The 18219-nt window shown below is 41.2% G+C and overlaps 1 protein-coding gene across 3 annotated transcripts in view; it reads right to left on the reverse strand.

Moving 5' to 3' along the window:
• Positions 1–18219, reverse strand: part of igfn1.1 (immunoglobulin like and fibronectin type III domain containing 1, tandem duplicate 1) — a 74816-nt gene that overhangs the window by 54351 nt on the left and 2246 nt on the right. For 2 of the 3 annotated variants that reach the window (XM_070858927.1, XM_070858928.1), the window contains exons 2-7: positions 14495–14588; positions 12497–12589; positions 6777–6899; positions 5532–5671; positions 2687–2786; positions 619–660 (exon numbers count right to left, since the gene is read on the reverse strand). In XM_070858927.1, the coding sequence (XP_070715028.1) occupies positions 619–660; positions 2687–2786; positions 5532–5671; positions 6777–6899; positions 12497–12542 (451 nt within the window). In that variant the 5' untranslated portion in view covers positions 12543–12589; positions 14495–14588. Of the gene's footprint in view, positions 1–618; positions 661–2686; positions 2787–5531; positions 5672–6776; positions 6900–12496; positions 12590–13466; positions 13538–14494; positions 14589–18219 lie in introns of those variants that run through there. The other variant, XM_070858929.1, reaches the window with a different exon arrangement.

The raw sequence follows: 18219 nt of genomic DNA on the forward strand, positions 1-18219 counted from the left end.
ATCGAGGAAGACTTGCTTCCACTCTAAAAGTGAGTTCTCAGGTGACTGTACAGTCCAATACAGCAATTACAGTCTCTGTCACAGGTGGGACAGACAGTCGTTGAAGGAAAGGGTGAGTGGGGTGTCTGGTTTGCCGTACGCTCCTTCCGCTGCCTGCGTTTGTTTTCTGCATGCTCTCGGCGACGAGGCTTGAGATGCTCAGCGCCCTCCCAGATGCTCTTCCTTCACTTAAGGCGGTCTTTGGACTCCTATATGGCTCAGAGACATGGACCATATACAGTAGACACCTCAAATCACTGGAGAAATACCACCAATGCTGTCTCCCCATTACTCTATCACCGTAAACAGTGCTATTCCAGAATTAGCCAACAGGAGGTCTATTTACAGGAGATGAAATATATAAATAGTAATTTTTCTTCCCCTCATATAGTGTTATATAAATGCAAGTTCTTTCTTTCTTTCTTTCTTATTTGTTTTATTGGCTAACCAATTTTCTGGAAAACTTCCTATGTACTATCAGTGATCTGGGCCTCCTATAGTTTCTACTCTGCACAATAAAGAATGTTAGTTTGCAACCTATAGAGAAATTCTTCCATTTCATTATGTATATATGCTCACCTTGTACTTCTCCAGGTCTTTTAAGTTTCTTCTTGAAGCCAACTAATTAAGAAAATATGTTAGTTTCAAACAGAGAGAAGATAAATACAATAATTGAAATACAGAAATAGTAAGGCAAAGGAAACAAAAATAGTTTTGTATCCTGCAATCATATCATACACAGCAACATAAATAAATGAACAATATAAAATTAGTGCTGTCTGCAGATGCTGTGGGAGGACAATTACAAAAATATATCACTGGGAAGTTTTTCTGATTTTGTTGGGCTAAAGTGGTAATATTTATTGAAGTAACAGCCTCTGGAATTGGACAATAGGTTATCAGAGAGTGACATTTGCTTTAGTGAAAATGTTGTTGTGGGCACAAAGCAGTAATCCAGTCTCACATTCATTCTCACTTTTTTACTAACATTGTTTAAGACAGGGTTTCCTTCCTCAAATACAGGATATGCCATGACCAGCAGTACAAAATAACTTCACCTGTGGCCCTCATATGTCTCAACATGCAAAAACATCATGGTTCCAGCCTAAAAGTCAGGCTCAGGTAGACAAAATCAGGATACATTTTTTAACTATCTGTAGTGCCACAAATTCGCATTGACTAGTATTTTCATTTATGTATGTATTTTGCTTCAAATGAGTTAAGTGCATTGCCGTGGTTTCTACAAATTCAAATCTTTCTGTGCTTTCTTCATATTGATCAATCAAATGTACTGATGCCATATTGAATTTCAGTAGTATTTTCCTTAAGCCTTAAATTATGTACTACTAAAATATAAAAAGGCCTGAATTGCAAATGAAATGCAACAAAAATACAAATTAATTATGTACTAGGCTTTATCCCCAGCTGTTATAATTGCAAAAAATAATCCGTGAAGATTCCAGCTGTTCCTGGAATATTTAAAATTTCGGGAATGAATCTATGACGTTGCGACTGGGGCGCAGGACTGAAATTGACTTGCAATACAGGTCATAGTTATCGGGTATGGCGAGGTTGACCATGACTCACTTCCAACTTTGTCATTCATGAGTTATTGGATTAGCTTCACAATTGGAAATATGTATCGTATCTGACTGCTGGCTCTGATACACCCACATTTTTTGATAACGGTTTCCTTAATATGTTTGTTTATATTCATCCTCAACAACAACAAAGCTTTTATTTATATAGCGCCTTTAACGTAGCAAAATGTCCCAAGGCATTTCACAGCAGTGTTATGACAAAACAGATAAATTTGACACTGAGCCACATAAGAAGATATTACAGCAGATGACCAAAAGCTTGGTTAAAGAGGTAGGTTTTAAGGAGCATCTTAAAGGAGCAAAGAGAGGTAGAGAGGCAGAGCGGTTTAGGGAGTGAGTTCCAGTGCTTAGGGCCCAGGCAGCTGACGGTTGAGCAGGTATTATCAGGGATGCTCAAGAGGGCAGAATTTGAGGAGCGCAGCCATCTCGTGGAGTCGTGAGGCTGAAATAGATTACAGAGATTGGAAGGGGAGAGGCCATGGAGAGATTTGTAAACAAGGATGAGAATTTTGAAATGGAGGCATTGTTTAACTGGGAGCCAATGATGGTCAGTGAGTACAGGGGTGATGGGTGATCGTGACTTGGTGCAAGTTAGGACAGGGGCTGCCAAGTTTTGGATCACCTCAAGTTTACGTAGTGTAGAATGTGGATGTGGATGTCATCGTCGCTGGAAAGGCCGGCATTTATTTCCCATCCCTAGTTACAACTGAATGGCTTGCTAGGCCACTTCAGAGGGCAATTAAGAATCAACCACATTGGTGTATGACTGGAGTCACAAACAGGCCAAACCAGGTAAGGACAGCGAGTTTCCTTCCCTAAGGCAATTAGTGAACCAGTTGGGTAATATTTCTTGTCATGTTCCACATTTCACTCATATAACAATTTTTCATGCTATGCTGGTTGTCATAAGACATTTCTAGGCAGTAAATGTGCTGAATGTATTGAACAGAACAATGCTTAAAATATTGAAGATTACTTATGTGTATTTTAAATATTCCTTTGAGGTGGTAACTTGTAAACATTGGGGGTATGTGATAGATTCTTACCTTCTATAATATTAAGATTTGCAATACATTTGGCCTCTCCGTATTCATTAGAAACGGTGCACTTATAGGAACCAGCATCATCTGGAATCAGTTGCTTTATCTTAAATAATAATACATATAAATTAATACATCTTCTGTCTTAAAACCAAAAACATTTTACATACATCATATTCCCTATTAAAATGGTCTCAGTGTAAACTAGAACAGTGGCTCTCAACCCATAGTTTGTAACTCATGAGCGAGGGTAATACAGATGGTAAAACCACCGTTGTAGATTGCATATTATCTTTCATATGAAAGTTATAAATAGGTAGTTGTTGCCAGAGAGTAAGGACCACGTACTTCTCAACAAATATTCAACATTATTGGTTTAATGCTGCATTATTTACAATTTACATATATGACCAAAAAAATGAGGCAAAAGAAAATTCAATATTGTATGTTGAGCATACTATGACACAAACATTACTTACTACGAATGTTAGGCAAATTAAATTCAATCCAATGATTTTGAATCAAGAAATCTAGCTTTTTCAACAGAAGTTCTTTACAAAATACACAACATTATCCGATTTTTATTTGAATGCAATTTTGTTTTAAGAAATGTTCAATACATCTTTATAATTCTGCTCTATTATTCAAGATAATCAATTGAAATAAATAATATTGTAGCTGTTGCAGAGGATATTTTCTGTTGTTGTTTAACAGGGGCAGCAGCAAAGGCAGGTTAGAAGTGTCAGAAAACCAGGATATAAGCTGAAATTACCAGTTTGTTCTTGTTCTATGTATTCTATCCTCACCCAGAAAAGGGAGGATGAAATTGTTTTAAAAAAGTCTTTGGAAAATCTGCTGTTTCCTGTTATAACATGTTAAGACTTTGTTAATGAGCTTCATTTTTATGATAGGGAAATTTCAAACAAGCAGGTAGGAACTAACTCACCTGCTGAATTGCATTTAATTCAGTGATGGAGCAGTTAAACTCTGGCAGATAGCTTTTCAACATGGATTTGTCTGCAATTTGTGCATTAACTGGTGCTGCGCCATTATTGCTGGGAGAAGGTTGCAGACAATATAGGCTTCAGCAGAGATGGAGCATATCATCCCACAAACTATCATTGAGCATTTAAACAGTCTATTGCAATAGGCAACTGCTTCATCACCGCGGAAAATAGAATTTTGATTTAATTTGTTAAGTTGTTGAGTATATTCAAGGCTGAGATAGATAGATTTTTGGACTCTGGGAGAATCAAGGAATATGGAGATCAGGCGGGAAAGTGGAGTTGAGGACAATGAGGACAATGATTATTGAATGATGAAGCAGGTTCGGGGGGGCCGCATGGTCTACTCCTGCTTATATTTCTTATGTTCTTATGTCTCTGTTAATTTTGGTTTAAGTTACAGTTTTATTGGTTGTGCCCCTTTAAGAAGGGGGCATGTACTTCCTCTAAATGGTGATGGTAATTGCTATCAATTAAGTTTTAACCAAAAGAGTTGCAATAGGCTAACTGACACTTAATCAACTGTGCAGCACTTGGCCCGAGAGCCACTTCAAGCAGAAAATAGTAAATCTTTGAAAAACTCCAGTGTTCTGTTCAGCTGTGTATTTTATTCTCCATCATAGAAAATCAAAACATTTAAGATTTGAGATTTTGAAATAAATAATAATTGGAAGGCCGCGAGCATACTGGTGGACACTGCGTGCTCCATCTCTAGGGACACCCTGGCTCGGATGTAACCGCGGAAGAGAGGCAGGCAGTCGGGCTGAACGACCCCCTCGACCGCCCGCTGCCTGGACCGGGTGATGGCCCCCTTGGCCGTGCCCAGGTGCAGTTCTACGAGGAGACCTTCCGATCTGCCCGCTTCCCTCCGCACAGGGTGCCCAAAGATCAGGAGTGTGGGACGGAAGTGCAAACAGAATTTGAGGAGCAGCCCCTTCAGATATTGGAAGAGGGGCTGCAACATCGCACACTCAACATACACATGGAACACAGACTCCTCTAGGCCGCAGAAATTACAGGCTGCCTGGGAGTCCGTGAACTGACTTAAAAACTTAGTGCACGGGACTGCTCTGTGCAACACCCTCCAGGTCAGGTCCCCAATAAATAGAGGGAGGACTCGCACGTAGAGAGCACTCCATTGGATGGCAAGATGGTGCGCCATGGCATGTCCGGTCGGCAGACAAGGATGGCAACGTAGCGAGTGTGCAAGAGCAGGCCGTACTGCAATCCTCTCTGCGCAGAACTGGAAGGGACGGAGGGGATTTCCTGGAGGAGGCTCAAGTTATGAGACGCCAGCTCCCAAGGAAGGTTTCAGGGCTTGGCCGAAGGTTTCTACAACCTCATAATGAAAGAACCAAATGAAACATCTTAAAACAATACCGTTAATCAGAACCAAAAAAAGGTAACTATAGGATGAACTACTTTTAATCTAAAGTACTTGCAACCATATGTGTTTCCCATCCTTAGTTTATGACAACTTTTTTTTTCCTATTGCTCCTTTGTACCCAAAATACAGACACTGTTTGGGATTGAATGAGCTTTGCTGTCAAAAGTGATGTGTTTGTAAGCCAGAACTAGCTTCCATAGTTGATTATTTTACTGACTGATTGGGACTCACAGCAGGGCTATACACAGCCTGTTGAAAGATCAACTATAATAGAAATTAATGCTGGCTAATGGATGCCCAATGCGAGGGACTACTTTTGGACATCAGCATTCTAGGCTGACTGAAATGCTTACTCTTTGTTTTCTATTGAAGTACTCTTCAGGAAGGGTCACACTGGGAAAATAGACGCTGATAATAAACCGTGATGTTGAACGTGCCAAACAGTAAGTACTATTCATACCTGCAAAATATATTCATCCATAATCATGTCATAGTAGATCTTATATCTGTTACCGTTGCTGAGAACTTCCTCTTTAAAAGTCCAGACCACGGTAGGCTTTGGATTTCCTCGTACAACAGTTTTAAAATTAGCATTTTTACCTTTGAAAGAAGTATTAACATTCAAATGTTAATTAAACCCATTTCAAAACAACAAAAAAACGATTATTAAAGTTTCATTACAGTGTATAAATAATGAATTATTCAGCCCCTTCAATGCCAGGCTGGTTTCAATAGAAAACATTCATATATCAAATGTAAAAACAAGCCAGCTTGTTGGTTTACAATTAACTCTGTCTGCTTTACATTACGCCTTCTGAAAGATAGGAGATCGAATGTGGTGGTGCATCTGAGATCACAGTATCCAGTACATACAACAAGAGGTCCCATAGTTATGGTGCCGGGTCACACTATTCTCTAGCTAGACATTGTAAGAGCCACAAGGTTAGCTATGGGAGTGACAGACGTCCTGATCATTTTGCAATCTAGGTTTAACAATGCACTGGTGTTATAGAATAATAAATCTTACAGTACAGAAGGAGGCCATTCAGCCCAATGTGTCTGAGCCGGCTCTTTGAAAAATCTGTCAAATTAATCCCATTCCTCCGCTCTTTCCATATAGCCCTGTAAATTTTTCTATTTCAAGTATATATCTAATTCCCTTTTGAAAGTTACTATTGAGTCTGTTTCCACCACCCTTGCTGGCAATGCATTCCACATCATAGCAACTTGCCACAAAAAAAAGTGTCACCGCATCTCCCCTCTGGGTCTTGCTAAAATTATCTTAAATCTGTTTCCTCAGGTTACCAACCCACCCCTGCCAGTGGAAGCAGTTTCTCCTTATTTACTCTTGCAAAACCCTTCACAACTTTGAACACCTCTATTAAATCTCCCCTTCACTTTCTCTGCTCGAGGGGGAAAAATCCCAACTTCACTCGTCTCGTCTTACTCTAGCATCAAGTGAAGGTGGTGTGTGATTACCTTCTCAGAAAAGTCTCACTCTACTCCTCTCTGGTGTCAGGTAATGCCCAGAAAATCAGATTTATACTCCATTTAGCTTTGTAATGATCTCCAAATCACTTTGCACCACCGCTAAACTGGAGTGTGAATGTACTCTAAGGTAACTAGAGATTTGAGGCAGGATTTTCTGCAGGCTACTAATGAATACAAGTACAATTGAGACAAAAGATGCCTTTTATTTTCTTACCCTCTTGGATGGTCAGCGGGATTGGTCTGCGTTCAAAATCAGGTCCGCTACATCCTTGCGGTATATTTTCTGTGAACTCTATTATTGTGACTCCTGGAATTGAAGATTTCTTTCTTTTCCCATCTAGAGCATTTTAATAAAAGCAAAAATAGCTTTGCTACAAAGGAAGATAAAATGCAACCCTGCAGTTTTTGTCTCAATAAAGAACTTTCAGTCATGTTTTTCTCCATTTGCAATTGTTTCCTTAGGACAGTGATTCTCAAATTATCAGGGACCCCTTGTAAATATTGATGCATAGAAACATAGAAACATAGAAAATAGGTGCAGGAGTAGGCCGTTCGGCCCTTCGAGCCTGTACCACCATTCAATAATATCATGGCTGATCATTCGTCAGTACCCCTGTCCTGCTTTCTCTCCATATCCCTTGATCTCTTTAGCCGTAAGGGCCATATCTAACTCCCTCTTGAATATATCCAATGAACTGGCATCAACAACTCTCTGCGGGAGGGAATTCCACAGGTTAACAACTCTCTGAGTGAAGAAGTTTCTCCTCATCTCAGTCCTAAATGGCCAGTCCCTTATCTTCAGACTATGTCCCCTGGTTCTGAACTTCCCCAACATCGGGAACATTCTTCCCGCATCAAACCTGTCCAGTCCCGTCAGAATGTTATATGTTTCTATGAGATCCCCTCTCATCCTTCTGAACTCCAGTGAATAAAGGCCCAGTTGATCCAGTCTCTCCTCATATGTCAGTCCAGCCATCCCGGGAATCAATCTGGTGAACCTTCGCTGCACTCCTTCAATAGCAAGAACGTCCTTCGTCAGATTAGGAGACCAAAACTCAACACAATATTCCAGGTGAGGCCTCACCAAGGCCCTGTACAACTGCAGTAAGACCTCCCTGCTCCTATACTCAAATCCCCTAGCTATGAAGGCCAAAATACCATTTGCCTTCTTTACCGCCTGCTGTACCTGCATGCCAACTTTCAATGACTGATGAATCATGACACCCAGGTCTCGTTGCACCTCCCCTTTTCCTAATCTGCCGTCATTCAGATAATATTCTGCCTTCGTGTTTTTGCCCCCAAAATGGATAACCTCACATTTATCCACATTATACTGCATCTGCCATGCATTTGTCCACTCACCTAACCTGTCCAAGTCACCCTGCAGCCTCTTAGCATCCTCCTCACAGCTCACACCACCACCCAGTTTAGTATCATCTGCAAACTTGGAGATATTACACTCAATTCCTTCATCTAAATCGTTAATGTATATTGTAAAGAGCTGGGGTCCCAGCACTGACCCCTTCGGCACTCCACTAGTCACTGCCTGCCATTCTGAAAAGGACCCGTTTATCCCAACTCTCTGCTTCCTGTCTACCAACCAGTTCTCTACCCATGTTAGTACATTACCCCCAATAGCATGTGCTTTGATTTTGCACACCAATCTCTTGTGCGGGACCTTGTCAAAAGCCTTTTGAATGTCCAAATACACCACATCCACTGGTTCTCCCTTGTCCACTCTGCTCGTTACATCATCAAAAACAACAGAAGATTCGTCAAGCATCATTTCCCCTTCATAAATCCATGCTGACTTGGACCGATCCTGTCACTGCTTTCCAAATGTGCTGCTAATTCATCCTTAATGATTGATTCCAAAATTTTCCCCACTACTGATGTCAGGCTAACCGGTCTATAATTCCCCGTTTTCTCTCTCCCTCCTTTTTTAAAAAGTGGTGTTACATTAGCCACCCTCCAGTCCATAGGAACTGATCCAGAGTAGATAGACTATTGGAAAATGATCACCAATGCATCCACTATTTCTAGTGCCACTTCCTTAATTACTCTGGGATGCAGACTATCAGGCCCCGGGGATTTATCAGCCTTCAATCCCATCAATTTCCCGCCTAATAAGGATATCCTTTAGTTCCTCCTTCTCACTGTCCCTGAGTCTATTCGGAAGGTTATTTGTGTCTTCCTTCGTGAAGACAGAACCGAAGTATTTGTTCAATTGGTCTGCCATTTCTTTGTTCCCCATTATAAATTCACCCAAATCCAACTGCAAGGGACCTACATTTGTCTTCACTAATCTTTTTCTCTTTACATATTCATAGAAGCTTTTGCAGTCAGTTTTTATGTTCCCTATAAGCTTCCTCTCGTACTCTATTTTCCCCTTCTTAATTAAACTCTGTTGAATTCTAAATTTTTCCCAGTCCTCAGGTTTATTACTTTTTCTAGCCAATTTATATGCCTCTTCCTTGGTTTTAACACTATCCTTAATTTCCCTTGTTAGCCACGGTTGAGCCACCTTCCCCATTTTATTTTTTACTCCAGACAGGGATGTACAATTGCTGAAGTTCATCCATGTGATCTTTAAATGTTTACCATTGCTTATCCACCGTCAACCCTTTAAGTATCCTTTGCCAGTCTATTCTAGACAATTCATAACTCATACCGTCGAAGTTACCTTTCCTTAAGTTCAGGACCCTAGTTTTCGAATTAACTGTGTCACCCTCCATCTTAATAAAGAAATCTACCATATTATGGTCACTCTTCCCCATGGGGCCTCGCACAACAAGATTGCTAATTAGTCCCTTCTCATTACACATCACCCAGTCTAGGATGGCCAGCTCTCTAGTTGGTTCCTCGACATATTGGTCTAGAAAACCATCCCTAATACACTCCAGGAAATCCTTCTCCACCGCATTGCTACCAGTTTGGTTAGCCCAATCAATATGTAGATTAAAGTTGATCATGATAACTGCTGTATCTTTATTACACACATCCCTTATTTCTTATTTGATGCTGTCCCCAACCTCACTACTATTGTTTGGTGGTCTGTACACAACTCCCACTAATGTTTTCTGCCCTTTGGTATTCTGCAGCTCCACCCATACCGATTCCGCATCATCCAGGCTAATGTCCCTCCTTACTATTGTATTAATTTCCTCTTTAACCAGCAATGCCACCTCACCTCCTTTTCCTCTCTGTCCATCCTTCCTAAATGTTGAATACCCCTGGATGTTGAGTTCCCAGCCTTGATCACCCTGGAGCTATGTCTCTGTGATGCTAATTACATCATATCCGTTAACTGCTATCTGCGCAGTTAATTCGTCCACCTTATTCCAAATACTCCTCGCATTGAGGCACAGAGCCTTCAGGCTTGTCATTTTAATACACTTTGTCCCTTTAGAATTTGGCTGTAATGTGGCCCTTTTTTTGTTTTTTGCCTTGGGTTTCTCTGCCCTCCACTTTTACTATTCTCCTTTCTATCTTTTGCTTCTGCCTCCATTTTATTTCCCTCTGTCTCCCTGCATAGGTTCCCATCCCCCTGCCATGTTAGTTTAACTCCTCCCCAACAGCACTAACAAACATTCCCCCAGGATATTGGTTCCGGTCCTGCCCAGGTGCAGACCGTCCGGTTTGTACTGGTCCTACCTCCCCCAGAACCGGTTCCATGTCCCAGGAATTTGAATCCCTCCCTCTTGCACCACTCTCAAGCCACATATTCATCTGAGCTATCCTGTGATTCCTACTCTGACTAGCACGTGGCACTGGTAGCTTACTACTTTTGAGGTCCTACTTTTTAATTTAGCTCCTAGCTCCCTAAATTTGTCTCATAGGACCTCATCCCGTTTTTTACCTATATTGTTGGTACCTATATGCACCACGACAACTGGCTGTTCACCCTCCCTTTTCAAAATGTCCTGCACCCACTCCAAGATATCCTTGACCCTTGCACCATGGAGACATCATACCATCCTGGAGTCTCAATTGCGGCCGCAGAAACGCCTATCTATTCCCCTTACAATCGAATCCCCTATCACTATAGCTCTCCCATTCTTTTTCCTGCCCTCCTGTGCAGCAGAGCCACCCACAGTGCCATGAACTTGGCTGTTGCTGCCTTCCCCTGGTGAATCATCCCCCTAAAACAGTACGCAAAGCGGTGTATCTGTTTTGTAGGGGGATGACCGCAGGGGACCCCTGCACTACCTTCCTTCCACTGCTCTTCCTGTTGGTCACCCATCCCCTTCGGTAATCCCTGTCCTAATTTCCAAATAGCGCTGTCAGCTGTCCAAAGGCAAATGGTCTTAATTGAAGGGACCATTTTCATTATAGCAACTGGAGTAAAGTGCTAGTAAATCAACAAAACAAAAATTTTCCGACTTTGTGAATTCACTAGAATTCTGTCTTGGACCTACAGTGTCTGGTGAGCCCTGAGGACATTGAAACACTAACAGTGGAGTTAGTTCAGAAAAGAGCCATGATACTGACCCCCACAGTCAGAGGACTCACTTATGAGAAGAGACTGGTGAAACTTGAGAGGTTCAGTCTTGAAAGGAGATGACTTCATGTTCAAAAAATAGTGAATGGAGTGGAAAAGATAGAAAGATAAAATATCTTCAAGTGAAACCACGAAGACACAGCTTCCGTTAGCAAAAGGGAAATTTTGGAATGATGCCTAAAGCTCTGCATATAGAGAGTGCTAATCGCATGGAATGGACTTCCAGGTAGGGTAATGGAGACAAAAACCATGGGAACATTTAATAAACAATTGGATGCCAAGATGGGGAATAAGAGTTTTACAGGGAAGATCTACTACGAGGGGCTAAATTTTTTTAAAAATTTGTATTTGATCTATTGACATGCAAATTACTGACGCTGGCCCCAAAGTAAGTTTCCCACAAAAATCTCATGGTTTTAGTGGCAAGAAGTTCGGCTTTTCCAAAGTTCAGTTGAGGTCAGTATCAGTTAATAGGGAATCCGTAATGTGAGTTGCTGTGACATCAACAAGCTGTCTAAGCAGCCAATCACAATACAGAATTCTCACAGACTGGGAAGTGAAGGAGCTCCTTTTATTTTAACTGTAACATTTTTTATAGAGAGCCAAACAAAGATTGGGGCTCTCACATGGGGAAAAGGTAAGCCTGAAACAAAGATGAACAATTTTTTAACACATTTTTAATTTTCTTAATTTTAATTTTTATTAAAATGGATAAATTTGACACTCCACAAAATTAAAATTAATTTTTCAAGGCCATAACCTTTGTTTAGCAGGCAATATTCTGTTAAAAGCCCAGTTACAGCTGATCTAAAAGGGTCTAACTTTTAATGGGGCATTTAACAGTGGTATTACTATGGAAGAATCCAAGTTTTCAACAGTTTCACTGATTTCACTGATTGCTGGCTATGGGTGGTGAGTCATAGCGCAGCCAGTGTCGGAGCAGTGACTGACTGCAACTTCAGGATTTCCGCTACGCTAAATTCTGAAGTTGTAGTCAGTCTCAAAGGGGGAACGATGGCGAACGCTGTTCACCTGCTATTATTACCCGCCGCAAATTCTAGGCCAATGTTTTCCCATTTAACAGTCTATGAAAGAAAGTCAGATGATAAAGGTTGAGTTATACTAGCACGTGTGCTGATGCAAAGTGGTTTCAGGTGACAATGTCTGTAAAGGTGGCAGCATAACTTTGTAATCAGATCAGCCACTTGACTTCTGACAGGCACAAAGTGAGAAATTGGAGAATGTCTCCAGTATGTAGTCTCACAGTTTGGTGTTCAATATAACTCCAACCTGCTGCAAAATTCCATTTTAAAAATGCCTAAGAGGGGCATCGTACTTCTTGGCAACTTTATAAACTTATTCTTCAATCTGTTTAACATTAAGAGAAAGCAGATATTACTGCCCATGTTCTCAAAAATGTAAAAAGGACTTGCCTGGTCTGGAGCTTTTTACTGGCTGATTGATCACTTTTTTATCCATGTTTTGATTCTCACTCTCCACTTGTTCAAAAGATTATGATGTCAAAGCTGTTAATTGTAAGAAAGTAATATAGATTAATATTGTACTTTTCATCTTATGAATCTGATTCTGATGTAACCTTGAAGTATCATTCACTGAGAATAACTTAAAATGGGTCACTGTGTTTGTATTGAAGATATAATTGTTTTTATAATTGCACACACATTTATTATATAATTGTATAGAGATCTAAAATTTGTAATCACACGCATGTGATAGTGAACGGTAGCATAAGTGTTATGTCACTGGATTAGTAATCTAGAGGCCTGGACTAATGATCTGGAGACCAGAATTCAAATTCCACCAAGGCAGCTGGGGATTTAAATTCATTAAAACAATTTTGGAATAAAAAGCTAGCATCAGTAATGGTGATCATATCACTACCGGATTGTTGTTAAAAACTCATCTGGTTCACTAATGTCCTGTAGAGAAGGACATCTGCCATCCTTACCCAGTTTGACCTATATGTGACTGTAAACCCACAGCAATGTGGTTGAATCTTAACTGACCTCTGAAATGGCCGAGCAAGTCACTCAGTTGTCAAGATGGCGGCTTGCCACCACCTACCTGAGGGCAATTAGGGATGGGTAATAAATGTTGGCCTTGCTGGCGACGCCAACATCCCAGTGTAATGTATTTGCTTCATGGGTTCTTTGTTTAGGAATTCATAGCAACACACTGCTATTAAGAACTAGTTGGTTTATTAGCAAAGGTTTAACAACCACACTACACATTACCAGTTCATCCACTAGGCTCATAACCACCTGCCTCATCGTGGATCCCCTGAACCCAACTGGCTGGGGTTTTATTGAGTCTTGTGAACATCACGTGACTGGCTAAGCCATTCACAACTCAACAGCTCCACAAACCTGTGAGCATACTCACACGTGCATACATTACACCCATGAACGAATAAAAAATGTGAAACATATGTGATCTCCCTTGTGGACTCCTCAACGATGCCTGTAACATGAATGGGGAGTAAGTGAGAGCAGTTTTTCAGTTTGACTAATCCTCCTCATAAATTCAGTGCATCCACTATCATCACACTTGGTGTTTGAGAGCACATTGCACATCTACCCCAATCATTGCTGTACAAGCAAAGCCACTGACTCAGTGACTTATTAGATATTTTAGCTTGAGGGACTTTCTCTTTTTTTTGTAAATTTTCTCCATTTCCTAATTATCCCAGGCCATGTGCTGGAGTCAGTTGTTCATAGGTCTGTTCCCATACCAGTCTCGGCAGACGTCTTCTGAGTTGGTGCCAGTAACATTAGTGTTTAATGCAATATAGATATATAACCATGGGGATCTTAACATTAACTAATAATATTTTATGAGTAAGATCACCACCCAGAGGGCTGGTGTTTCAAACACAAGAAAAATCAAACCCAGAATACACATATACACACAATTACACTGAAATGTAAGCAGCAGTGTGTGTGGTGCCCTGGGATTATTTAAACAGTCCTTCAACTTGTTTTAGGAGCATTGTGCCCATAGACTAAACAAGTAACAGTGAGATTTTAAGCATTCCTTTGCTCATGTTAAATGTCATAACTCACCCACACCTCCATACATCCGGGGCCTTGGTGAAGCAAGTCACGAGTGAAATATTTTCTATTTATCCCACAAAAGACCTGTTGAATTCTGTCCATTAATGTACCAAAGTCTCAAGGTTACCTGGAACTCAGCAATGCACCATGACAACTGAGCATGTCTGACCAAGGTACTGAGAGGTTTTGGCTAACCATATGCCTCTGTAAAAGGGAGTGGCAATGTTACATTTCATTTAACTAATACGGAAAATGCTGGCATTTTGACATTTATTAGTACATTTGTGATGTAAACATAAGGGCCCAAAAATTCCTGTAACTGGTCAACAAACTCTGCCCGCCATTAGTTAGACTTACCCTTGCCCACTTAACAGCGACGATATTTTGCCCTGGAAGTTGCTGGAAGTATGGGATGGAGAAGGTGCCACGCCCTCTAAAGAACATCTGGGATCTGCGTAAACAAGAAAGCAACTGTGTATCTCCTAAACTAATCAGATTGCAGGATTGTGAAATTAACAGCACAAGGACTGAGAAGGAAGTGTAAATTAGAGTGGATGAATACAATGTCAAATCAAGTTCAGAAAGATAAATAAAGAGAAGGAAATGGATTAAGAGAGAGAGAGAAAAAAAGGTATCGAAAGAGAAAATAAATTCAATCTCCATATACAAAGCACTGGTTAGACCACATCTGGAGTACTGTGTTCAGTTCTGGGTACAATACCTCAGGAGGGATATATTGGCCTTGGAGGAAGTGCAGCATAGATTTACCAGAATGCTACCTGGACACCAAGGGTTAATTACGAGGAGAGATTACACAAACTAGGGTTTTATTTCCTGGAATTTAGAAGGCTAAGGGGTGATTTGATCAAAGTTTTCAAGATATTAAGGGGAACTGATAGGGTAGATAGATAAATTATTTCTGCTGCTTAAGGATTCTAGGACTGGGGGTATAGAGAGCTAGAGCTAGGTGAAGTTAGGAAGGGTGGTAGAAGTTTGGAACTCTCTTCCGCAAACTGCAATTGATGCTACGTTAATTGTTAATTTAAATCTGAGATTGATAGATTTTTGTTAACCAAAGGTATTAAGGGATCTGGGCCAAATGGAGTCACAACTCAGCCATGATCTCATTGAAGGGCGGAACAGACTCGAGGGGCTAAATGGTCTACTCCTGTTCCTATGTTCCAATAATAACCAAAACCTTTTAGCGTCCCAAGACGGGAATGGAGCACGAAGGGAAGCATCGCATACCCCTCATAGGGCGCTAACCCTGATTCCTGGGGTGTTATTGCAGGAGCGCGACTGAAGTTCTGGCGCTAGGAAACCGGCATCCCAGCGTCTAAAGGGGAGGTCAGCTGGACCACCTGAAAAGTTAAAGAAAAGCCAAGGCAGCTAAAGCCCAGTGTCCAGCATGTAGGAGAGATGCATTAATGAGAAAAAATATCATTTTAATTGCCCACCTGCTCCCCCTTGGAAATATCACCCTGGCAGCTTCTCCGTGATGCTTGCTTTCCCCGTCAGAAGTAGCGGCAGGCGCTAAGTAGGCGAAAGCAATCAAGGTCACAACCGCTGCGGTTGCACTCTCGGTGATGTCACCAAGTGGGCAGCGCTAGCGAGTGCAGTGCTCACTGTCGGTGCTGCCACTAAACCTCCACTGAAGCAGGCGCTGACAGCACGACGCGTGGGCGGGAAGTGCTTAGCGTCCCCCGTTAGCGCCCCTCTGGGGCACTACCTGGTGGCGCTAACAAACCAAATTTCTCCCGTTAAACGTCAGCACAGAAGGAGATCACTCTGCTCACTTTCCAGCTCCACATCAGACCGATCTAATCCAATCCTATTTGCCTGCTCCTTCCTCAGAACATTTTCTTAAGTGTTTATCTAATTTGCTCTTAAATGCTATGACAAATTTAAACCATTGAAAATGGACTTAAATTAAAAAAGCACTACTGATAAAAATGAAAGACATGAGCATCTACTTCATTCAACTTAACCTGCCTATATCCATTTGCAGCCTCTTTACGTCCTCCTCACAGCTTACTGTCCCACCTACCTTTGTATCGTCAGCAAACTTGGATACATTACACTCAGTCCCCTCATCTATGTCATTGATATAGCTTGTAAATAGCTGAGGCCTAAGCACTGATCCTTGCAGCATTCCACTTGTCACACCCTGCAATCATGAAAATGACCTGGTTATTCCTACTCTCTGTTTCCTCTCTGTTAATCAATCCTCAATCCTTGTTATTAGGTTACCACCAATCCCATGAGTCCTAATCTCATGTAACAACCTCTTGTGTGGCACCTTATCGAAGGCCTTATGAAAATCCAAATATACTACATCCACTGATTCCCCGTTACCTACCCTGTTAGTTACACTCGCAAAAAACTCTAATAGATTTGTCAACATTACTTCCCTTTCATAAAATTGTGTTGACTCTGCCTAATCATATTGTGATTTTCCAACTGTCCTTTTTACCATGTTCTTAATAATAGTGTCTAGCATTTTCCCGACTACGGATGCTCCGCGTAGCACTGACTCATTTCAATGTCCCTCCCCTTCGCTTAAAGGGAAGGGCTGCTGCGCATTCTGCATAGCCTCTGATGGCCTCCACTTGGCCACTCGGACAATGTGGTATCAGTGCTGCAGCCCAGCACCCAAAATGGAGTGCTGGGCTACACGATGGTTGCCCGGACCATACAAGGAGAAACGAATTAGAGCCGATCGGTTAGCTATCAAAACCAGCAAGATAGCAGCGCAGGGCGCTCGCGACCTCCCCTTTAATTTCCGCCCCGTGAGCGGATGCCGGCCCAGTTCACGACCCACAAGGTTGGCATTGACACTCACTCACTCCAGCCTTGTGAGGCACTATCTTCCGCGGGACGCTAAGGGGTCGCTGTACACAGTAGCGATGATATCATCATTGGTTGCTGTGACAGTGCCTCTGCTAGCTCCCGGGCAATTTCCCGGGAGCCAGTAGCGCCCTCCTCCCCCCTCCCCATGGGCGAAAAGTGTTTCGTGCCCTGTTAGCACCCACCAGAGGCATGAACGGGCGGCGCAAAAAAGGACGATTTCGACCCCAAAATATTTGTTTAACATCTCTGCCATTTCCTTATTCCCCATTATATTTTCTCCTGTCGCTGCCTCTAAGGGACCCACGTTTACTTTCGCTAATCTCTTCATTTTTACATACTTGTAAAAGCTCTTATATCTCTGTTCAAACAACAGGACAGCAAAACACAATAACCTTTCCCTAAAACTTCAGTGGAGCTAAGAACAACCTTTCCACATTATATTTTTAAAGAAAATTTACTAACTAAATTGATTTAATTTTATTATTTTGATTTGCAAGTAAGGAATTAAAATATATTGAAATGTGCCAAGAAAATATGAATCTGTTAAAAGATATTTTTATTATTATATTTGAGTTCTGTGGGATGGTGACAATTAATTAAAATCTAAATGGTATTTTGTAATTATATGTTAGTGAGAATTTCAGCACACTCATGAAGCATCTTGAGTAATAAAGCTGTTGATAAATTGCTCTACTACTTAGTAAATAACTCTCATGCACAGGGTCTAGCTGTTTTCAGTAAAAATAATCACAGTAGGCTAAATTGAATAGAATCTTATGACACAGAAGGAGGCCATTGAGCCCATCATGCTCGTGTCGAATACAAGCACGCCAAATGAAAAACAATCTACATAATAAGAAAATAACTTCAAAATCCAGGTATTGAATTAGCATATTTAACGATTAACAATTTGAGGTCCTGCAAACTAATGACATACATTACCCAAACCATTTAATGAACTGTTGATTCTATGCATGTCCATGACTAAAATAATTGAATGATTTTGACCTACGCTTCAACTGAGGCTGGGTCATTGAATATATTTAAGATGGTGATAGAGAGATCTTTGAACAATAAGGGAGTCAAGGGTTATGGGGAGCGGGCAGGGAAGTGGAGTTGAGGCCAGGATCAGATCAGCCATGATCTTATTGAATGGCGGAGCAGGCTCGAGGGACCAAATGGCCTACTCCTGCTCCTATTTCTTATGTTTTTATTTCTGCATTCCAAAAACA

The sequence above is a fragment of the Pristiophorus japonicus genome, chromosome 17, assembly GCF_044704955.1.
Source record: "Pristiophorus japonicus isolate sPriJap1 chromosome 17, sPriJap1.hap1, whole genome shotgun sequence".
NCBI lineage: Eukaryota > Metazoa > Chordata > Chondrichthyes > Pristiophoridae > Pristiophorus > Pristiophorus japonicus.